Raw genomic sequence first — 24,205 nt, 5'->3', positions numbered from 1 at the left:
TCCCTCCCGTCAACGGAGTTCAACCAGGAAGGAGGAAGGACTTCGACCTTTATGACCTCGCTTCAAAAATAAAGCTACGGATGAATGGCACATGTACAATAGGGCTGTGCGACGATAGCAGTGGAGACATCTATGTACAATATTAAAAAGACTGATCAGAAATCAAAAGCCCTCTTTTTCTCTAAAGAGATAATATAGTGTCATTCACATGCTGAAGTGTGTGACGAATATTAAAGAGAAGTTTCTTTTCTCGTCATCAGGCAGTCTCTGATTGACAGGTGGCTGTGGACGAGGATTAACTATTCACCATGCATATGGTTAAAGAAATCTGAGTTTGACAGGTTTTTTTTGCTCATTACAGTGTATAGTAATACAAGCTGGCAAACATATTCTTGTTGTCTTGCAAAACAATAACTTAAACTGGTAATGACCCAGAGAGCTCCTCTCACCAGTTCACTGATGTCAGTAAGTGGCTGAGCAGGTAAAACCAGCAACCATCCACATCAGAAACTGGGTCAAGAGAAGAAAGACTGGAAGCACAAATGAAAGCAAGCCTGAGCGTACAAGTCTGACTGTAAACACAAGCACTGTATCAGATTAAAAACCTCAGGAGTTTTGTCAGAAGCCTGTAGTGTGTAGCTCAACTGAAGGAGATGTGTGGATGAAGGGGTGAGCGCACAGTTGTTCAAGCAAAGGGATGTAAAGGGTCAGAGTTTAAGACAAAGCTCTGCTGACTGGAGACTCAAGACGAGGGTTCGTCCTCATGCAGGTCCTCCAGCTCTCCTTCTCTTGGTCCGTCTCCTGTGCTGCACTTTCTGAGAGAGGAAATAAGAGAGAGAAGAATCAATATCCGTTTTTATTCAATGATTTCAAGCTGGACACCTGTCGTGAAGACAGACAACTGAACCATCACACTATTAAAAGCTTATGCTTTATCTCCAAATGCAGCACACTCAGAGATTTTTTTCCCCTCTTTTCCTCTGACATGATGAATGCAAAAGACACAAAATGCTTTATCCATGAAACACAGCGTTGTTAAATGGCAGCAGCAGGGTGAAGACAAAACGCTCTGAGATGACAGCTGGGGAGGGGCTGATCCATCACTTCTCATGATGGGGATAAGCAGGAGTTGAGGAGTAAGATGATGGCGGGGTGCAACGGCTGGTAGATACGGGACAGACAGCGAGGCGGACTGTACTGAGAGAGCGTTACCTGAGAGAGGGGTGAAGTTTAAAAGAAGGCCGGAAAGGCCACGAGTCCCTGCAGAAGAGTGGGAGAAAAGATGGAAAGGTCACAGATGGGGAGAGGTCACCTCGGGTCAGTGCTGGAGATGACCTGCGTCCTGCACAATCCACCGTCATGACATGAAGGTCACTTTGTCACATTTCAGTGGTAGTGCTGAGATTGCCAGCCAACAGTGATTAAATGCTCAAGGGACCAAGATGTCATTTAAAGGAATAACAAGTTCAAATCAGGCTCGCAGGGAAAAGTTATGATGTATACCGGTATGTATGTTAATGATATATTAGAATATATATTAGATATATTGAAATATTAGTCTCTGCTGCTTTGATTTTGTCCATTCATTTCTAAAACTGTCTCTTTATGAACCCCCCTTTATAGAGGTGTATTAATAAATCCATCATTATCATTATTTCTAGCCATCAATCTATTGCAATTTCAATTTCAATTTCCTTTATTTGATCAAGAGGGACAATGCACATCAACAACACTCCAATTCTAGCCACACGGCTAATTTCCATTGATAGTCCCCCTATACTGAAATAAAAGCAACAGATTAAAGGAGACACAATATACCATTAAGTACAATATTTAAAACCATGGGGCATGTACCCTTTTTTTAATAAAAAGGAAAAAAAAGCAACAACAACAAAAAAAGGTAGAATGAAGACAAGACCTTTGTCTGGGAGGTTTTGTTGCATACTACTATGATAAAGAGAGTGCCACTTGTTAGTCTTTTTTCTTTCATTTGCCAGCAGGGGGCAGTGTTGCTTCAAATATACACGTCCTCTGAAAACACCTTTACCTTAGACAGCAGCTCTCAGCTCTGACTGCCTAGACTGTTACAGGCAAAACCTCGACCTACATAGAGAAGAAATTATCAAAAAGAGAAAAAAAAGAAAAGAAAAAGCCCTCACAACAGGAGATTAGAGACTGTTCCACATTCAGCACTACAGTCGTCCATCTTCATGATAGTGTCTGCTGGACACATAACACAGATTACAGTCCCAAGGACACCAGCAGAACTGCAGGGAACAACTGTAGATGCTCCAGTCTGCCCGTGGCTGTATATGTTAAAGCTGCACGATGGGACGGGACAATCGCTTTCAATCCATGCAAAAGAAAATCCGAGGTCAGCCCGAGGCACTGGTGGATCTGTATCATTATTTGTCCCTCTAAAAGCTGGAGGCAACACACAAAGAAACACTCAGAGAAGCTGTAGGCTCCACTGCATACAATGAAAGAATGAATTATGGTGCTATGGCAACACGAAGCAGCAGCTTCTGCCACACAGGAATGGGTGCCAGTTAACCTGATACAGCAGAAAGACGAGACAGGTGTGAAGAATCAATCCCTGGGGTAACAATCTGAGCAATAAGAACCTGCGGACACGTGTTGGTTTCAGTTTTAGTTTTCCTCTTCACGGATAATATATGCAACTATTAAGTGTGCAAAAGAGGCGTGGACATGCCGGGCAGCTGGACTGAGTGTGTGCGTGCTTACATGAGCAGGCTGCCGGGTGCGGACATGGACCTCTCCTCTCTCCTGGTTGGACATTCAAAGGGGTTACTGAAGGAGCGCTTCCTCAGCATGGCTTTCACCAAGATCTGAAAAGTTCACAATCAAAAGGTTGTTTACCACTGGGAATTCTGCTTGTGCTTGCATGCAGAGGGTAGAGGGATTTCCAAGGAATGTGTGTTGTGCAGGGACTGAAGCAAAACACAGTCTCTGAGATCTCATGGGGGGAATCAACAAGTTGTTTTTGTGCCAGGAACTTCAAAAGTAATGCATGGAAAAAAAAGGGAAACCTCCCTGGCAGCTGAGCAGAGTTTATGAGTAACTCTTTCGCATTTTAATAAGATGGTGGATGGTTTATACAGAAACTGCTGTGGAAGAAATACTTGTCGGTAAGATAACTCACACCTGTAGTGTGTTTACATCTGTTCCATCAGTGCTTTTTATGATCAGCTTGATGTGTGTTTAGGTCACCAGTGTGTGACCACCCATCCAGCTGGAGACTGACGGCTTCAGATGGAAAATTCATCAAGTTGTTACACAACAAAAAACAACAACAATCACAAATATGTGAACAGAGAACAGAGTCTCTTTGTAAGATCTTGTGCAGCTGATTTTGGGATATTTATTCATGTATTCCATATACTGTTTGCCCACCTTTAAAATGTAATGTTACAACAGTAACCTACAGCAGAGATACTTTGCATGCATTCTCTTTTAATGTTTCAACAACATTATGGCATTTGCAGAGTCTGGTTTCCTTGCCTATGCCTTCAGGTTTGCAGTGTCAGTCATGGCCTGCCAACTCATTTTTTGTTTAAGTTTTATCTTTTTTGTTCTGTAAAGATGAATTTAAAAAGGAAGATGTTTATACTGGGGCACCAAAATGGCCTCTCTGGGCTTCGGTGCTCAACAATGAGGAGACACAACCTTGTCCTATATGAAGGTAAACAAGACTGTGCAATTTTCTTGGTCTGTTTGCTTATTATTTTGTCACAATAATGGTTAACAGAGGGTTGGATAAAAAGCTTTACCAGAGGCCACCGAGTGATTCTTACCACGGCGGAGAGGCTGGGAACAAACTTGACTGAATTCTGGATGTCCTCCTCCGTCACCTCCACCACGGAGCAGTGCTCCTCCTCCAGAGGCAAGGGGTCGGTACCACCCTGGGTCACCCACTGGTCCACCTGAACACATATGCACACAGAAATGACATATGACTGTGTCTGAACATACAGTAAAAACCTGTAAAATAAATCTTGTTACCCACAGTATGTTTGTTTGCAAGTGGACATATCTGCATTGTTTCATATTTAAATTATTCAAAAGGGCAATGGCAGTTTTGAATTACACTCTACTGTAGCTCTTGTACTGGACACGATGCGACAGGATGGATTCATTAATAAGCACGGTCAAGTGGCCATGCTGCCGCCTGTTTTCATTCATTTCATTATGCTTCAAAAATCCAAAACTTAAAAGCTGCTGTAAAACAGATGATCCATCAGACTGAACCAGGCTGAGTGGATTTTGTCAAAGTTCCTGCATTATTTATCTCATTGATTTGATTTGATTTGATTTGAGGGCTGCATATTTTCTAACCATCATCAAATCTGATGGAAAGTCAAAAAACAAGTGTCACTGTGTTTTCTGACATCCACAACCTGTCTGTCGGTTCTTTTCCAGCCTTTTCATTCCTACGGGAAACATACACAAACTGTCACGTGTTCATCAATCAATCAAATGTCCATAATCCAGGAAGACACCAGGAGATCTGCAAATGTTTCAAACCAGTGTGTATTGGTATGAATTAATTAGTAATGAAAGAGCAATGGACAGAGATTTAATTACAGTAGGGAGCGTGTTCATGTTAAAGAGTTGCCTACCTGAGGCAACCTTCAAATTCTCTTCAAATTGAATTTGAAATCCCTTAAGTATAGTGTGTTGTAATAATTTGACTATATTTTTCAGTGTATGACATGAACAACTTAACTTCCTGTAGTACTGCAACTTCTCACAACAATTTATTATCTCTATTGACTGGGTTTGTGCATATATGATGGCATAATTACTGTATCTCTTTTGCCATTAACACAAACACAGTGTCTGGTGAGAAACCCACTCACTGACACATGATCAGACTGTGTCATGGAAACACAGTGGGCAACAAGGAATGTCATCTGTTCATGGCTCTGCTTCTGGACCTCCCTACCCTAGCCCTCCACTACTTGCTGACTCAGTATCACCCCTGTGCTCCACGGGGACAAACAGGTTTCGTCATGCCCTGCAGCAACACAACATGTATAAAACAAACCCTGCTGTATGTATCACAGCGAGGTCAGAGTATGACGAGCCACACGCTGCAGAGAGAAGGGCAGTCCCGTTGTTTCTAAATATCAATAGCAAAATTCTCTTGTTATGGTCGTGTTCAACTGTCATCCTGGACAATAAGTAACTAACCCCAGGGTCTTGTTACGCAGCTGCTTTGCCCTCTAAATTACCTTGATCTCAGGGATGGTTATCCTTGTGTCTGGGTTCTTATCCAGCATTCGTAAGATCAGAGTCCGCAGCTCTTCACTGATGTTTGGTCTGGATGAAAGAAGATAATAACGATTCAGAACAAGTTTTTGGAGCTCGCCTTAAGTGTTGAAATCAGTCATTCATGTTCTCACATAAACCTGGTTGATTCATGCATTTTAAATGTCTTGATTATATCAGCGTGTTGAATCTAATTTCTAGTTTCTCCCCAGTCTTATCTTAAAAAAAGGAGCTAGGCCTACTTCCAGCCTCTGATCATATGCTGTCAGAATCCATGCTCTCCTGTTATGACGCTGTATTTGGGACAGAGGGAAATCAATCTGTCAGATACCGTTCCACTTGAGTTGAGTATGAAAGGAAAATCACAGAGCAGTCAAACTGATACCCTTGATTTGGAGCCAAGTAACAAGTAGTCGCTATGATTTTCATACAGCTATACCAAATTCAGCATCAAAACAAGATGGGAACAGATTGTGAGGGCCGGAAATCTGGTCACCAGATATTGTATTGTTACCCCAGAGTTGCGTATGGAAAGAAAGTCATTGATTCCACTGGTCTATATTAAGTAGTCCCTGTTAATGTCATACTGTTATTTCCAAATTCAGCATCATAACAGTGGGAGGAAAGCTAAACTTGTTAAATCTTCAACAAAAACATTGAAATGTGCTGTGATTGTGTGTGAAAAAACTAGTCTAGTAGCAAATGAGCAATTAGAAATTAATAGTGCATATGCTACAGGTGGTTAACTACATTTCATGAAACCTGAGGATAAACATTTGAAACAGTTAGATAATAAATGATGATAAAAAAGGGTTAAAATAAGCAGCAAAAAATGTTTAGACGCTGTCTAAATTTGTTTATGCTAAAGCTAGTGGATAAACGGCTAAAAGAGTTAGCAACCATATGAACAGTACAACTAGTAAGCTTCTAGATAAACACTTAAAATATATAGTGTTTATTAGAATCTCAGTAAAATGTGTTTATACAGCCATTTATCATAATGCCAGCAGCAACAATACCACCACACCTACAGTATAATCTCCCCATCAGAGCCGACATTACAAATAATAATAATAATACTACAGTATCTGCATTTCATTAGGTGGGGTGCTATTCTGTTCAGGGGGAGTTGGGGTTAATGAATGAGCTTTACACACATCCGTAGAGTCTCTTGAGCTCCCGGGGGGGAAGACACTTCCATTGCTGATATGACCCCTGCCCATACTGACACATCCTCCAACTGCCACTCATGGGCCCTTCACGGAGGCTGTGTTTGTACTTCATCAGACTATCACGACAGCCAGCCTCTTTCTGTCGTATTATCTCAGGCTCTCTCTTTGTCTTTCCTGTATAATTCACCCAACAGGGCCTCTTTGTTTTTCTTTAACTGTTGGGAAGAAAGGAAGATAGGGGAAGCGCAGCAGCTTGTGTGTGTCCAGGCTGCTAGTGCCCCCTTGCTTTTTTTTTGCTTTCTCAATGCTTGTTTTGATCACATGCGCCTGACATTTACTTTGTGCTGGCACTGAGTCTGACTGACTGCTGCGCGATGCCGTTCATATTTTTGTAGGTGCAATTTGTAACTGGAGAGGAGAATAAAATGGTTTTGCGATTGGAGATGCAGATTAGAAGACGGCAATCAGTGAAAACAATGACAGCAGCTGTGGACTGGAGGTGGCTGCTGGAGCATTACTGCTGTCTCTATTAATAAAGTGGAGGAGGGAGATGGGTGCAAAAAGATGGACTCACGTTTCTGAGAAATCCACAGGCTTGGTCCTTATCTTGTTGTGCAAAGCCAATATGTACTCGTCAATAAACGGGCACTGCAGGTGAAGCAGAAGAAAGCCGTGAAAAACACAAGAGAAGAACATTGAATTACGACTGTGCCAGGGAGAAACTGTATCCCTGAAGACAACTAGGAAAGAAAACACAACAGCAGCTTCTAGTAGGTGCACTAATAACCATAACAAAACTCATGATACACAGTCCTGAAAGTGCCACTGTGGTCTGTGAGTTGAACGTTTTCCACTTGCCTTTCCATAGACAAAACAGTAGAGCGTAACCCCCATGGCCCACACGTCCAGCGCCTGCAAGAGAGAGAGCAGTGTTGTCAAATCCAACATAACAGTAAACAGAGTGCAAAATTATACTAATAGGAATACGGTGAAAAACAAATACCGTCATTACAGTGACCTAAATCAATACAGGCTGCCAGGGGTGATTCATGGGACATTTAAAGCTTGTTTTCTGGGGATCAGATGCCTTAGGGATGGATGTGTATGACAACAACTATCCATCAGGCTTGTAGTCTTCTTTCTCAAACTAATGCACTAATGGCGTGATGTACAACTGGGACTGAGCGAGTGTCAAATGTTAAGTATTTCACAGATGACTTGAAACTCAAAAATCACAAATGTTGGTGAATAGTGGACCCAGAGCTCTCTTTAAACAAATCCAAATCAGGATGAAAGTGAGAGTAATCAGAGAAAAAGTGGCCACTAAAAATGCATATATTTCTTGAAAGCTTGAAGAAACAGTGGGCAGAGACATTTCAATGGCTCTTAGTCCTGATAGTGTTTTGTCTGCAATCAGAGATTCTATTCTGAGCCCTCTTTCATAGATATGCGAGGTCCTGTCTGGAGCAAATTCATCAGCCCCCAGTGATTACCACCATGGAAAGGATCATGATCTGTGCCAATAAAGTTAGCTATGAATAGGATGACAAGGCTGACACCTGAAGTTTTGTTGTGACTTGTGACTGAGGCAGTAGGTACTGTACAGTAAGGCCGATTCACAGGCCTCCTTCATACTGCTAAACCTCTGGAGGAATAATGTCAATCAGCTCTTCCAGCTGTAATGAAAAATGAAAGCTTTGTGGTAAATTGGTTTGCAAATTATGAGGATTAGAGTAGAGTCCCAGCATTGTGGAAGAGTGGCAGCTTATCCTTCACAATCATGACACATCATTGTTCAATCTTTAAGGCAGAAACTGTTTTGCACAATAATGCTAATCACTGCAAAATCTATATCACGTAAAAACCAATAGCCTTGGTCCAAACTGACAATGGCAATTAGCTCCTCAGATTAGCAGGCCAGCAAAGGTCTGAAATCTCATTTTGGTTTATTGGTTCTCATTTTCAAATCATGTTGTTTAGGCTCACGCCAGCACCTGCAGCTGCTGTAATCACATCAGTTCAAAGGCACACAATCACATACACACACGCACACACACACACACACACACACACACACACTGATAAATCACTTTGTATTAATATATGAATAAGGAGTTTACTCACTTTTCCACTGAAGCTCTTGCGCTGATCTGACAGGGTCTCTGGCGCCATAAAGGCCGGAGTGCCAGCTGTGCTGGAGAGCAAGGCATCGTTGCCCTCAAACTGGTTGCTGACCCCAAAGTCTGCTATCTTCACGTGGCCATCGTCCCCCAGTAACAAATTAGACGGCTTGATGTCCCGATGGACAATTTTCTGGTAGTGCACTGAGGTCAAAGAGGAAGTCATTAGTCAATTTTTTAGAGCTACTATAATAAAGCCAGAAAAAATACACCCTGATGATTTTATTATTCTTGGACCGTTATCAGCATCGCAGCCGAAAATCTAAACTGTGGTGTTGCAGAAAAGCTGAAGCAGTATCTTGGGGGAAGATCGAGTGAATTCAGTAAATTTCACAGCAATCTGCCTCAGTGAGTTCGGTATTTCTCTGTCTTCTCAATCATTCTTTGGGAACCATAAAAAAAAACTTTTATTACTGAAATACCTTATCATTGAGTAAGATGGTGTGAGTCAAAAAATGACAAGCATAAGAATAAATAAAAATATAGAAAGACAGAAATAGCAGTATTTTTCATTTCTACACTTTACTGTTATTGATGGTCAGGATGGCACTAGTTTTAACTTAGACCAGTATTGGGACAAAAAATTACACAACAGACATGATATGGGACAAAAAATTACACAAAATTAAAATAAAAATGTGGGTTTCTTTTTGGCCCTTGCACTTAAATCTAAATGAAGCTATGTGAGAAGATCAGTTGATAGGACAAAGAGCTCCAACCAGGCACTACTGCTCACAGGCCAAAAACCTTGAGGACTGTTTTAATATTCATGAACATCTTGTATTGGATTCAGCTTATCTTTTTTTAACTAGTAACTATAGCTGATAGATACATGTAATACAAACTACAATCTCTCCCTGAGAAAAAACAGGGGAGGAGTGACAGGACAAAGTAAAAGTACCGTAAATGGAAATACTCAAGTAATGTACTGGACATCCAGAATTCAGTCAAGTTTTTTGCACAATGTCACGGTGCAGTTGTCCACATGTAATTCACACAGTACTCTAACATTTATTTGCATTTATATCATAATAAAATGAACTACATATGTGTAATATAGATGTACAAATAGCACGCACATCCCAAAAAATGTAATACTGCGTGCTGGACCAAGTAATGTGAAGTATAGAGTCTGCACACCAGAAGCAGGTGCCCAAAACGTCACATTTATTAAATTTTCAAAGAGCAGCCTCTGGTGTGCTGACTCTATTCCTCATCTAATATAGATGTGGACAAAATTGTTTGCATCCTTTCATTTAAAGGAAGAAAAACCCACAATTGTTGCACAACCTTTTGAGGCAATCACTGCAGTCAGGTGATTTCTGTTACTCTCAAAGAGACCTCTGCACCTGTCAACAGGTATTTTGCCCCACCCTGCTCCCTCATAAGCACACTGCAGGTTTGAAGGGTGCCTTCTCCAGACTGTATGTTTCAGTTCCTTCCACAGAAGTTCAATAGGATTTAGACCAGGGCTCAGAAGGCCACTTCAGAATAGTCCAGTGTTTTGTCCTCAGCCAGTCTTGGGTGTGTTTAGTTGTGTGTTTTGGGTCATTACCCTGTTGGAGGACCCCTGACCTGCGACTTAGAATGGGGCTTTCTGACACTGGGCAGCACATTTTGCTTAGATTTCATTGTACCCTGCACAGATTCAAGACACCCTGTGGCAGGTGCAGCAAAGCAACCCAAGAACAGAACCGAGCCTGATCCATGTTTCACAGTAGGTACAGTGATCTTTTCTTTGTATGCTTCATTTTTGCATCTGTGTACGTACGGTGAGCTGATGGGACTCGCTAAAAAGCTTCAGTTTTGGATCAAACAGCTCCAGTTTTGTCTCGTCTGTCCACAAAGCTTCTGGGGGAATGTCCTTTGGTCATTTACTTTTGTCAGTTTCAAGTTATTTCAGTGACAGTTGTGGGTTTTCCTTTCTTTAACAGAAGGTTACCAACAATTTTGTTCATGTCTGTATTTAGTTAAGCTGTGAGCAGAGCATCTATCTGGTCTGATCTGTAATTTTTCGACGCAACATGTAGTTAAGAAATGACTGTTTGATCTTTGGCTGATTGCTGCAGCGTCAGAGCGATGTGAACACGGTGAACTTCACGTCACCTGGAGCTGAAAGTTAAGTACATCTCTGTGCCTTAACGCTCAGTGGCTGTCTGGAGCTAAGCCCTGGACGCTTCACTGATTGGATAAGTGCTGCCTTCTTGTCTGAAGAGGTCTTACTTAAACCATGAGGCACTCAACTTATTAATGGCCTTGCCGATTAAACATCGTTAGCTCTAATAATACTCAAATTAAAACCACACAACATCAATGACCTACAGAAAGACCACTGTGATACTGTTCAAGCTATTTCACTTTCACAACACTTCAAGAGAGAACAGAGAAAAGCCTCAATTGCCTATGTAGGTTTGTTATGTAAACTTCTATATCATAGGCAAGGCAAGGCAATTTTATTTGTATAGCCCGTTTTTACAAACAGTTTGTCTCAAAGGGCTTTACATGGCATCGTAACAACATCTTCTGTCCTTAGACCCTCACATCGACTGAGGAAAAACTCCATGGAAAACCCTTTTAACAGGGAAAAATATTAAAGAGTAAATAGTTCTAACATGGATATAATAACATTACTTAACATCTAATGAGTTTGAAATGCTCATTTTTCATTCTTGTTTTCATAATAGGATGTATAATTTATTTTTATTTCATAATGTCATGACAGCAGTAGACAGACTTCTCACTTTTCAGCCCCGGGAGTCTAATACTGTTCCTCAGAGAGAGTCTGTGGTCACCTGAGCCGACAGGGGCTTTAACACAGGCTCCTCACTGTGAAGCTTCACAGGTCTAGTTACTTGGGGTGTTAAGTTTGTTCACAGAAGCTGAATTCAAAAATATATTGCTGTTTCTTTCTCCAGCCAACTGTCTTGTTAGTGTAACTTCTTAACCACAATCACACAACAAAAACAAGCCATGTAGTTCATATGCAATAAAGCAGACTTTTGGTGAGGGCATTTCTAAATTAGAGCGCTTATAATGAAATAAAAATAAAGTATTACATCATAATGAGTTAAAGGCTTAAATAATTGTGTGTTTTTTATTATTATTAATTTGATATTGAACATGTCTGGGTCCCATAGTTTGTAGCCACCAAAATTACTGAGAAAATCACTTTTCACTGACTTTTAACATGGTTAATCTGCCCTGCTGCTGTGCCCTTCAGCAGGAAATGTAACCCATCTTAAAAAAAATGTGACCTGATGTGACTCCTGAGGTCTATGTGGTGCAGCCACTAACCTTAAAAACAAACAAACAAAAAATACTGAAAGTGTGTAATGAGTCTGTGGACTCAGAAAGAGGCAGCATTGATCACTAATCATTGGGCTCACGGCCCAGTGAAATGGACCCAGTGTGGCAAATGAGGCCACAGCTGGCAAAAAAAACCATATCACTGAACAGAGGCTCAGTGTTGATGAGGTGGACAGCGTACAACTGCAGCCAGACCCCGAGGGCATGGAAACAGAAAGCGAGGAACACTTTGTTCCTTAAGACAAAAAAGGAGTGCTATTGTATCCGTAGAGCACGAAAACAGCCAACAGCAGGATAGACACTGCACACATGCTTCTAATTTTGCATCATAATGCCTATCATAAAAGGGTATATGTTCAGAAAGTGGAGTGCTTTTATAGGATACTTACAGTACTCGATGCCCAGGATGACGTCTCTGAAGTATAACCTCGCCTGCTCCTCTGACAAAGGATTGTCTGTGGGCACTTCCATCACTGGACTGCAAATCCAGCCAGGCAGGGAGTGGTGGTTGTGCAGAGGAGCCACAGATACACAGACAGAGAGGCAGAAAAATCCATAGATTATGTGTTATCTGTTGTTTCATTGATATGACACTGGTATTTCACTCCAAATGTGAAATGTGAACATTCAAATGAGACGCCCATCCAAACAGACAAACACATCCTGATCAAACAGCACTGACACTCACAATCAAGGCCATTATTTGTTTTTCCTAAACCCAACTGAACGAAAAAAAGAGCCCAGTTGCTGTTTGACATAAATAAAGCACTTTGGCAAATTACTTCTCGGAAGATGTAACCGTGTTCACTATGCATTAATATAAACATTCTGCAAGGCTCTTCTACAGCCCCTGGTTTAATCTGCCTTAAAGGGAATTAAATCCATACCAAGCCTCCAGCTGACTCATGACAAATATATGAATGTAGAGGATCATATTGTTTGAATTAGAGATCAACATTTCCAACACAATCCCATTTTGAACAGCATGAACGAATCAAACTGGATCCGCTCCAGCATATAACCATAAACCTCCACACAGGCCAAGGGCAAATATTTACAGTTGGGCCCCATTGACCTTCAACATACATGTCAGTCTCATTTATTTCCCAGACCCCCTGAAGTCAACCAGGACAATAAAGCTTGATTGGGGATGAAAATTTAATAGTTCTCATAATTGACTAATTATTTCTAGGCAATAATTCCCTATTCTCAGCTTCTCACGTTTGATAATTTGTCTAGACACTGAGCGCAACAAGAACAAGACATTTGAAGATGTTAACTTTGGTTTCAGGGAATAATAATTGACTTTTTTCAATATTCTCTGACATTTCATATATTAAATAATCAATTAATTAATTATCAAAATGATTATCAGAGCTTTTGATAACATATGTAATCAGTGGTTACAGCTTTACGGTTCTCCTGTGATGTGACATTACTACACTGCCTGAGGTTTCATGTGTGTTAATTAAAATTTGAAGCAATGTGGTGGAATAACTTCAGACCAAGGTAATAAAATAAGACAGGAAAAGCCTGTATGTTGGTATGGCATATACACAGTGCAAATTTGTATCAAAATTGAGATCAATCAAATTATGTATAGCCTTCTGATACGTCACCATGGGGGTTAACCTCTTGATTATCTATCTAGCACTTTATTGTAATCCTACTGTTTAGCATTTACAAGCAGTACTCTATGTAAACAACAAATGCTTTATCATATTTTAAAACACAGCAGTGAAGCAGATATAATTTAAATGTTAATGTGACTTAAGTTTATCTAGTATGGGTTGTAATAGAGCACTAAATACAACAGATTCTTGCGTCCTGATGTGGTTGGATGTCATTTATGTATGAATGATTCAATAATAGATGTGTATTCATCAGCTAGACACAATTTTTTGTTACAACTAAAAAAAGGTGTGAATCTACTTAAGATGTTTATTTATATATGAATGACATGAATTAATCTTGGGTTAGGGGTTAGATGATCTTGTCCATAAATATAGACCATCTAATATGTTGTAAAATAGACGATGTCAAAGCAAATCCCATTTCAATCATTCCAGGAATTGTCAAGTGATAATAAAAATGATAATAGTGCTATTACTACTATCTCTTTCATTATAAGTCCTGTTTTTCGGAGGTGGTAAGACAAGTTGTTGCATGGCAACACTATGAATTGCATTCCATGTATCAAAAAAGGAAAAGAAAGTTATTATTATAAGAAGCAGAGGACAGATTAACAGCAGCTCTATTAATCAGCTCAGCTGTCTATCATCTTCCTCCTGGGGGCAACAAGAGAGAATTTCCCCGATTATGAAAAAGCCAACAAATAACAAATAGAGTGTATCTTAGGACTATTTGACTTATTTATCCGTAAATGTGAAATGATGCCAGCTACTCCCTCCCACCTCCGTTTACTTACAATAGCAAAAGGTCTCAGATCATTAGATAATCACAAATTTTTATCGGTGTAGGAAGGAGCAGCTCATGCATCAGGGCCCGAAACGCTTACAGGGCTGACTGCCACTGGTAATAACTGTGAAAACCTAAGAACATTATCAATCCCTTTGAAGCCTGGGATGGAACAAACACCCGCACTGAGTCAGCTCGGAGTAATGAAGGAGAACACTGGTGAAACCAAGGCAGGGATGAAGGCAGGCAGAAATAAGGGGTGGATAGTAGTGGCACAGAAGGGACAGGCTTTACATTATTCAGAAAGAGGACATGTTCTCTACTCACCCCTTACGCATCAGCTCAAACACTGTCAGGAAAAGGGAGAGAGAAGGAAATGGGAACATGTCAGAGGACACAATTTATTCATCCCCTCATTCAGCTGGGTTTGACCACTGCTGCCACAGAGGCAACACCCCCAGCCTCACATTCATTCCCTGTCATTTAATTAGCTGAATGTGCCACATTAAGCACAAAGAGGTTGAAGTTTTACATGAACAGGTGTCCTGACTGTAACCTAACCTGGCACTACTGATGGAGGGTTTCTGCATAATGTGAGAGCCCTGAGGTGGCGTGGAGGGAAGCTAGAGATGATCTGAATTATGAATAAGTTGTATGAATGCTCGTTGGTGCCATATGCCCCAAGTGCCAAAGGCTGAGAGAGAGGGGAAAAAAAATAGAGAGAAAGATTTGGATTTAGCGTACCCATGTGAAGATTGTCCTCCGCAGGATCGTCCAGCACCTGTAATATTAACATAATCACCATGAATGGAAAATGGAAAATATGAATTCAGGACTGAAACACTGCAGAAATGAACAGTATTTTTCTCCCTAAAAAAAAGTAATGAGCAACATTTCACTGTAAGAGGAACCTGTGATGACAGCTGGATGAAAATGACCCTTTGACCTTTCCTTTACTCTCATATAAAAACTGTTTGTCATTCACAAAACAGCAATCACAACAGTAGTGGGAGTTGTAATGTAAAACACCAGCGCTACATAATGAGTGCAAATTCACATTTCTGCACTTGACACTTGACCTGGTTCACGGCCAGATCCAGACTGCCGTGGGGGCCCCCTTTAGGTCCAATTACTAACTCCATTTACTCTAGGTTTAATGTTCATCTCATATTTGTCATGCATTTTTTACTCTTAAATCCTCTAAGCATTTTGCGGCTACGGCTTTTGATATCCTTTTTTGCACCGTTACCATGGTTACAGGTGTCGATCACGAGGTATCCACACAGGCTCAGCAAATCCAGTTAGCATGTCGAATCTCTGTCAAAACCATTCTCTCTAATCTAGTATAGTTGTTCCTGCTAACGCGGCGTTACTGTGGCTCATCTAGCTTTAGCCCTCTTCAAGGTATCTGAATGAAATCTTCCGTCCATCTATCTTAATGTTACCTTTAAATCTACAACACCTGACAGGTAAATAGCTTAGCTTTTGATACATGTCGATGTGCTGTCTGCATGTTTTGTGCGGTATATGAAATTGTTATGCGAATCTAGAGCTATACTGTATAGTGTGTGAGCCCTGCAGATGCTTTCAGGTAGCTAAATAACACTATGTTCAGTCGTTGTGTTTCCTTTTCATTTTTTGATAAAAATGTAATTTAGATGATTACTTATTACTTTTTATTCCATTGTGGAAAATAAAATAAAAACATTTTTGTTATCTACATATTTGAAAATGAGAAAAATCGGGGGTTCGAGTTATGAAGTCCACCCCTCTTCCCTGCTTGAAACTGACTAGACGCTGTTTTATTTATTTTTATGTTACAGGGGTGCAATGATAAAACAAAACAATGAAGACTTTTTCTAAGTGACAATAAAAGTAGGGCCTGCCTTGAAGCACATCCTGTGAGTTAATATTATGCTTCAGTGGTGATTTTTCTTTCTTTTTTTTCTTTTACAAATGTTAAATTAGATTAAAACAAATGAAGCATAGAGCCTTGGAGGCGCCTGGAGCTCTGGGGCCGTTGCCTGTTTGCTGGTCGATAATGCAGCCACTGCCAGGTTAGTGAAAATAGGTGTTCCCACAGGACTACTTGGCCTATATGCTGTGCTATTGCAAGGCAACTGCTCACAGCTCAAAAACAACACACACAGTCCATAAGGAGCAATACAACATGTTGGTAAATTTAAATGGCCACAGCGAAGCTAAGGTCTGCCAAGGACACAGTAGTGGAAAAACAGGGGCAGGAACTCACCTCGAAAAAACAACAGGAACACTATTTACACATGACACTCTCATGGTGTGAAAGAGTCAATAGTTGAAAGTTTGCTCAGATCGTCTTGTATGTGTTTCCTTAGATAAATAGTGTACTGCATAACTCATTGTTTTTCCTCCCTTTGCTCTGAGGAAAGGCACAAAAAGCCATACACAGCAACAGAGCTGTTGTTGTGTGCAGTGCAAACCATTAGTAGCCTTGTCTTGGTACAGTACTTGTAGTTGTTAAACATTGCTAAGATGCATAAAAACTGTATCTTGATTTATGAGGAAATTACATAAAGTGAGCTCCAGATCTCAGCTCTCATAACAACTGCACGCCTTTGCAAGTATGGAGCTGGTTTCTCTGTCTCTTTCCATTGTCTCTTTCCATCTGTGACAAATGACCATATCTCTTTCATCAGTTTTAATCTGTTCCACTCGGCGTGGGCTTTAATGTTTCAAAACGAGTGAAAATGTCTCTTAATAATTAGATGGACTGGACTGCAGTCTCACAGGAATCAGTTGGATATCCATAATGATTCAAGCACAACCCATTTAAACTGATGAACAGAGAGAGATGGCGAGTGGGAGAGAGCAAGTCTTCCTGTTGCCTACGTATGCCCATTATGCAAGTGAGGGCGGCCAAAGATTGGAGGAGATGAGTGTGTGTGTGTGTGTGTGTGTGTGTGTGTGTGTGTGTGTGTGTGTGTGTGTGTGTGTGTGTGTGTGTGTGTGTGTGTGTGTGTGTGTGTGTGTGTGTGTGTGTCTGTCTTTGTTGGAGCAAGCACACAGGAGCACAAGTGTTCAACTTTCAGGTAAAAAAAAAACTCCATATCTCTGGCAAACTCTCCACTTGAACAAGCCAGACAGCTTTCCCACCGACTCCTCCAGCTTAACTCCCCGTCACAGAGATGCTGCCCGAGCCATCTGGCTAAGATTGAAAAATGCTCTGATAATATCGCAAGGGAGCGGCGGACATCTTGAATCACATCTTCAAAGTCGGCTATCATATTTCATAAACAGCCGCCTCTGTAGAAACTGGAATCAATCCATCTTCAAAATTTCCCAACTCGGTTTGAGAGCTTTGGCTGGTGTAAATATTAGAATCTATTTACAGAGTGGAAGCCAGAATATGTCACCTAAATGTCATAAAGGTCCAGTGATATTAGTGTGATAGATGTGCTGCGGGGTAAACAGCCTCTTATTTTCCACCTGTTTCCTGGCAGCACATGGTTTTATCCACCTTTTCTGTCTGACATAACCTGACATGACATAAATACAAAAGCATGAGTCAGGGGCACACGGCACAAAAAGGTTATCTGGCGATACAGTGCTAAAGGATAATCCTCCACTAAAACATCCAGCAAAAGATGGAAGAAACACGTAACAGCAGCTATAAATGGCGCAGCTGCATTTTCCATCTGGTGGTGGTGGAGCTCTCAGAAGAGATGAGTCTTCAAGATTTTCCTGAAGCGAGAGAGAGAGAGGGATGCTCCAGCTCTGATAGCGTTCAGTAGCTTTTTCTGCCATCAGGGAACGGCAGTCGAGAACAGGCTGAACTTTGATCGCCTTGTTTTCAGGGACAGAAACGCCAGACAATATTCCCTGGAGGGACAAAGTGGCTGAGACGACGAGTATGAGGCTGTATCACTGAGTTCAAGTAGACGGTGCAGACCCAGAAGTCAGTCTGAGGGCAGCGCTGGTTCCTTGGTGGCCATGCATAGTCAGGGTAGATCTATGAGTAACCAAGTGACATCTGACCTTCTGGAGTGATTAAACACCAGGCAGGCTGCAGGATTCTGCACCATCTACAATTCATTTTACTGTTCCTGAAGGGAGTACTCCCCAAAAAAAATTGTAGTTGGGGTTGTTTGTGGTTGGTTTGTATCTTTTTCAGTCTTTCATTTCTCTTTTGAATCGTTTGCTTCGTATGTTGCATTTCTTTTTCGTCATTTATTTTTGTATCTTGTCATTTCACCTGCTTTCCAACAAGAAAATGTTAACATTCATGATTCTAACAAGCCGGCTACCTATTACCTTGTGCCTGTGGTAGACACACATACACACACACAAACACAAATGCATATTTTCATCCATGCGTTAGAAACATGCTGAGCCTCATTTGTGAGAGGTGCCAGCGTGACAGCCAGTGTCTGCTCTCACTGCATGCAGAGCGCACACAGATCAGAGGAGTCATTTCTGGACACAGCTTCTGAGTAAATTAACATAATATAAGTCCTTTTCATGTTGCCATGGTGTTTTGCTGTTGATAGACAACGTTATGTTACTGATTTAGTCTCAAATGGGTCATAACTGTGCAAGTGGTGGAGAGGGCCACCACGTTGTTTATTTCAGTGGGCTATAGTTGTCAGTCATGAATACTTATGAATAGTAATGTAAAGCAGTTTGTGGTAATCTGCTATAATATTTAGTATTTTGTGTGCAACGACTTTAACACCTGCTTCTATTCAAAGCTAGGCATTTACACATTGCAATAAATTAAAGGGCAACATTTAACAGCTGCATGGTATTGCGTATTAATTTAGTTGTTAGTTGTTATTTGTTGTATATATATTTTTTTTCTAGGATGCAACATATTGCTCGCGGCGTGGATGTCTGTGTACTCTCGCTCTTCCTAAAACAAAGCTGCTGACCTTGATCGTCTTTCCTGCCCACAGTCTTTCACTGGAGCCACGTCTCAGTTTGCTAAAGGTCAGACCCTCCGTTGCACCATCTAATAATTCAGTCTGGACCAAAGTGGTGGACCTACCCACTCACATTATCATTCGCAGAAGTTTGCTGCTAATGTGGCTAAATACTGCAGACAGCACATTCTCATCTCAATGTGTTTTTTCAGCTTTTTCATTCAGTGAAAAAAAAAAAAAAAAAAAAAAATCAGTCTTCTCCATTAATGCAAATGAAAACATGTCATTAACCATTTCCTGCTGAGAGACTCTTACCTCCACCAGCTTGACGATGTTGATGTGGTCTAGTTTTTTGAGGATGGCAATCTCTTGGTAGACCCTCTCCAGGGGTCCTAATATTTTGGGCTGCTCTCCCTGGGCTGCTTTGGGTCCTCTTGGGGGTGGGCGACCTGCCAGACAGACCCACATAAACCACAAACACAACTTCACTTAAATGATTCATTTGATCATGATTAGTCATGACAGGGAAATCAGATACAAAGATTTATCTACTGTGAGCAACGACTCATGAACTCACATTGACTTGCACTATTGCACTTTGCACCATACTGTGTACATGATGTCGCTGGGTACTGTTCCCTGTCATTTGTAAATTGTATTGTATTTTGTAATTTATTCTGTCCCCCGCATGTGTTTTTCATGTGGGGTCGTGTCGTGTTGTATGTACTGGAGAGCAAACCAAGACAAATTCCTTGTCACTGGTTGACATGGCAATACATTTTCTTTGACTTTGAAAAAAATACAAAAGCAAATATTTTTCAGCTGAGAACAACTTTTTTTCTCACTGTCAGGGACATTGAGCTTTCAATGGCTGTCGGAGAAACTATGAATGGACAAGCTGAAAGCAAAGATTTCACCGTTTTTTCTAATTTTTCTACCACAACAGGTGAGCAGTTTCATCAACTTCATACTAACTCTAACAAGATTTTGTGGATTTGTTTTCTAAATATGAATAGACCAAACATACAGTAAGCTGTTACAAGTTCATTTTTTTCACTGGCAGCAACATAATACCTCTGGAAAAAGAGATCTTAACTTTAAGTGGCAAACACTGCCATTAAGCCGAGTGGTAATTAGCACATTCCTTCTACATTCTCATCCATCCATCACGCTGTTCCTCTTTCGCTATGAAATGTGCCTGTTGTTTGTCTCTTGGTGTTTACTGTCACTGTGTTGAAACCTGGATTTCTTCACACAATCATTCGCAATGCTCCAGACCTCTCTTATAACTGATGTATGTTTTTTTTTTTTTTTTTTAACAGGTATTCAACCTCCATAGCACTACATGTAATTGAGATGTTATGTCAGAGAGAGCAGTCTTTCTGAACACTGCAGGGAACTGTGTGAATGTGTTGTGTGTTGTTCGTGGTTGTGGCCCCGTTGTCTATTCACGTTCAGGAACCTGTGATGCTGTTTTCAGACAACAGACATGAGATCTGGTCTAAAGACATGGGTGCAGCCATGTAATTGTCTGTTGGTTACTTCCTTCAAGCTCGTCACCTGCTTGATTTTGTGTGGATATGATAGAAGAGAGCAGGACTTACGTGGAAAACCACACTGTTTCATCAGCTTCTTCTTGGACACCACCTTCATGGCCTAAGAAAGTGAAAAAATAATTTATCTCATACAGTGTGGTCACATAGAGTTATTATAAAAAGTGAGGGGAGTCAAAATCAGTATTCATTTACAATAATTTATGTGAACTAAAACAAGCAAGTATCAAATAAATGTACCTATCAATGTAAATGGCTCCTTTAAGACATTAAACAAAGAAACATCAGTGCTAAACAACTTTTAACTGCTGGATTTGTTATCTATCTGTCTGAGGCAAAAGAATTAACAACAATGTGCTGCTTCTGGAGATACAGTAGAGGCGAAGAAACACACTTTATTCCATTTCAGTGAGCATAACACAGTCTTAAAATCAAAACACTCCTACAATAAAGGAGAGGGAAATGGAGCAGATCCTGTTTGCAAATCAACATGCCACAACCTGATGCGTCGGCAACATCGTGCTTTTTGACACTTTTCAACTCAGAGATTGGACAAACTTTAAGTCATAATGACATCGCTTTAATGAGGAAGCCGATCATGCATTGGTAGAGGGGATAAAGTAAATGACATTCACTGCATGTTGGGATATTTATCTAAGAATACCAGAACCTCGAGGTCGTAAAGATGTCGGTGGGATTTCAGCGTTCATTAATTCAAGGTGAGGTGGCACATTTTCTATCATTTCACCACAAAGTGTTTTAGTTTCGCTAATAGTATACACATCTGCAACTTCTCTTCTGTTTTTTTTAAACCGTGCTTGCCATCACAATGACAGTGCAGACACGAGCAAGAAAGCAGAACATCCCCTGTACAGTTCACATGGTTTACTGAGTGTATGTCTGTGTGTGTTTGTGCAGACTTGTGAGCGGGTAGTTAATGTGGGTAAATAAACAGAGATAAACAGAGATGGCACAACTGAGAAACTGCAGTAGAAGGGCCCGGGTAACAGAGGTGATCAAGTCACTGGCTGAGCTCCAGAGATCCTGTGTGAAGATGTGAGGAACCATGACTGCAGCACTTCACCGATCTGGACTTCATCGGGGCACGAGCAGCCGGACAGAGACGCACCTCAGTTGAAGTTGGCAAAAAAAAAGCACCTGAGGGACCCTCAGAGAAGTTTCTCTTGACTGTTGAAACAAAGATTTAATTGTTTTGTCCTCCACCTCCACACAGGATCTCAGAGGAGCTCAGACAGAGTGAGTATCAGATTCCCAATCACCTCCATTACCAAAGTCAGTCGTCTGCTGATTATGAGCTCTTTAAATTACTGTCTCCTCCAATCTGAAATGAGCTGTGATCAATTAGTTTTACTTTCACCCCCTGTGGCTGATAAATGGCATCCTCACGATTGGACGTCTGCCAGTCAAGTAGTGAGGAGGGTAATTGTGTGAAACAAGACACCACAACAAACGCATGTGTGATTCATGGACCTTTACTCATCTGCTGTTATGCTGAACAATAAAGCCCCAACTACAATACAAAAATGATTGCGAAGAAATAATCAATACTTTATACTTTATGTTTATCCCAACAAAGTCATTGCCATCCAAAAAAACTGCCCCCGACGGGAACGGGCATCAGCAGTTTTGCATGAATTTACGAAAACAACTCTGTCTTGTAACGTTCTGTTATTATCTCATAGCGTGGTGAATGTGCAGGTCACAACTTGTCCATATTTGTATATTTGATGAGTTTGATGAGGGAAACCAAGAAATCCCATCAGCCTCCGTATTGTAGCTCTGAGCAGCTCACGACTCTGCTCCGCCGTTCTAAAAATAGCTTGCACCGACAATTAAAGGTAACGGACCTACTCCTAAGACTACAATTATGGCAATGGGCCAATTTGCCAAAATGTTGAACTATCCCTTTAAGTACAAGAGTCGATAGTAGCTTGTTTGGAGTGATATTATCTTTCCTGTGTATGGTACTGTACTGTGTCTATGTCTGTGTGTATTGAGTCAGTGTCTACATGAAACGAATAGGCAGGAAATAAGACCACCCTGTCACGGTCCCATTACTCATCTGTTCCACTCCTGATTCCTGTCGGTGTTATTACAGATGAGGCTGTTACTTGAGCTGGACTGCAATAACCTGCAGCCTGGCCCGGTCTATCAGTGTCAGCAGAAAGAATCAAATACAAGAGCAATTCCATATATAACCAGAAGCGAAAAGACAGAAGCTACAAAATCTAAATGGAGACACGAGCTCACTCCACTTTAGATGGGGAAGAAAGAAAGAATGAGCTCAATCTCCGACTTCAGACTGGGTGAGTCTCTGAGGATGGATTCTCTCATACTGCAACACTGTCTCACCATAAAATACATTTCTGCTGAAATTTGCAGGAAATAGGTGTAATTTAGAGAAGGGCTGCATCCTGCTGCACGTCTGACCAGCTCTGTGTTGGAGTTGCGCATTTTCATTCCTCTCCATGATTTAAAGTTTATGTGATCATTCCCTTGTAATAATATTTCACTTGTCTTGTAGGCCTTGTCCGTGTCCTTACACAAACTCCTGCTGTTTACTGTTGGAGCGGCACATTTACAAGCTCCCATTTTAATATTTGGTTGTGTTCTGCTCTGAGCTCTCACTGGCTCCAGTTCAAAAGTACATCTTAAACCCATCCAGAGTTGGCAGCTTAAGTCTACATGACTCATGCAAACACTTTCATTGTTGCTACTGTACGGGGAAGCTTATGTATGTGAAGACATAAAACAGCTTACATGTGGAGAGCCCGAGGTTGCCGAAGCTTTTACGGGAACAAATCACCTTGATGGAAACAGCTGAAATGACCTCATGTCACAGCGTCGCACATATCCAGATTCTCCCCGAGGAGCTGACCTGCAAGCAGTAACCTGAGCTACAGAGCTACAGTAGAGCTGCTTTGAAGATAATAAAGTCTTGGATGCACCTTAAGTGGGACCAGAAGTCACTCTCATTTACACATTTCCTCTTGAGGCGACTGATGCAATTTGAGTGGATGGAACTTACAGCTAAGCTACAAGGTGGAAAGTAAGGGGGAAAAAAATCAATAGCTCTGCTGAGATGAGTGCAAAGCTCCTCTGTCTAGACAATAGATGCAGAGAGAATGGATGAAAGCTCAAAGGAGAGCTGTGGCTGATCAGAGAAAAACTGAAATGTAAAATGATTGCTCGGACTTACATAATGTTTCTCGTCATCCTCATTGTAGGCAAGCTTGACCACGCCGTAGGAGCCCTGCAGTGCAACAACAAAGAGACTTATTTTCATATGGACAACCAGATCACAACGGCAATACCATAAGAAATGTATTAAAACTAAACTATTCCTTGTCTTTTTAGCATATTTC

The 24,205-nt window shown here is 41.0% G+C and overlaps 1 protein-coding gene across 1 annotated transcript in view; it reads right to left on the bottom strand.

The window, feature by feature from the left end:
* Window positions 1-538: 538 nt before the first annotated feature.
* Window positions 539-24,205, bottom strand: part of camkk1a (calcium/calmodulin-dependent protein kinase kinase 1, alpha a) — a 54,098-nt gene continuing 30,431 nt past the window's right edge. Inside the window, exons 4-17 of the mRNA XM_083986517.1 lie at window positions 24,040-24,093; window positions 20,871-20,922; window positions 19,582-19,715; window positions 15,113-15,149; window positions 14,696-14,717; window positions 12,340-12,428; window positions 8,589-8,788; window positions 7,323-7,376; window positions 7,039-7,112; window positions 5,256-5,343; window positions 3,816-3,944; window positions 2,746-2,849; window positions 1,213-1,260; window positions 539-815 (exon numbers count right to left, since the gene is read on the bottom strand). Of these exons, the coding sequence (XP_083842643.1) occupies window positions 743-815; window positions 1,213-1,260; window positions 2,746-2,849; window positions 3,816-3,944; window positions 5,256-5,343; window positions 7,039-7,112; window positions 7,323-7,376; window positions 8,589-8,788; window positions 12,340-12,428; window positions 14,696-14,717; window positions 15,113-15,149; window positions 19,582-19,715; window positions 20,871-20,922; window positions 24,040-24,093 (1,158 nt within the window). The 3' untranslated portion in view covers window positions 539-742. The remainder of the gene's footprint in view (window positions 816-1,212; window positions 1,261-2,745; window positions 2,850-3,815; window positions 3,945-5,255; window positions 5,344-7,038; window positions 7,113-7,322; window positions 7,377-8,588; window positions 8,789-12,339; window positions 12,429-14,695; window positions 14,718-15,112; window positions 15,150-19,581; window positions 19,716-20,870; window positions 20,923-24,039; window positions 24,094-24,205) is intronic.

Source organism: Trachurus trachurus (genome assembly GCF_905171665.1).
Source record: "Trachurus trachurus genome assembly, chromosome: 14".
Lineage (NCBI taxonomy): Eukaryota > Metazoa > Chordata > Actinopteri > Carangiformes > Carangidae > Trachurus > Trachurus trachurus.
The sequence above is the reverse complement of the archived record's forward strand: the minus strand, read 5'-3'. Positions and strand labels throughout refer to the sequence as shown.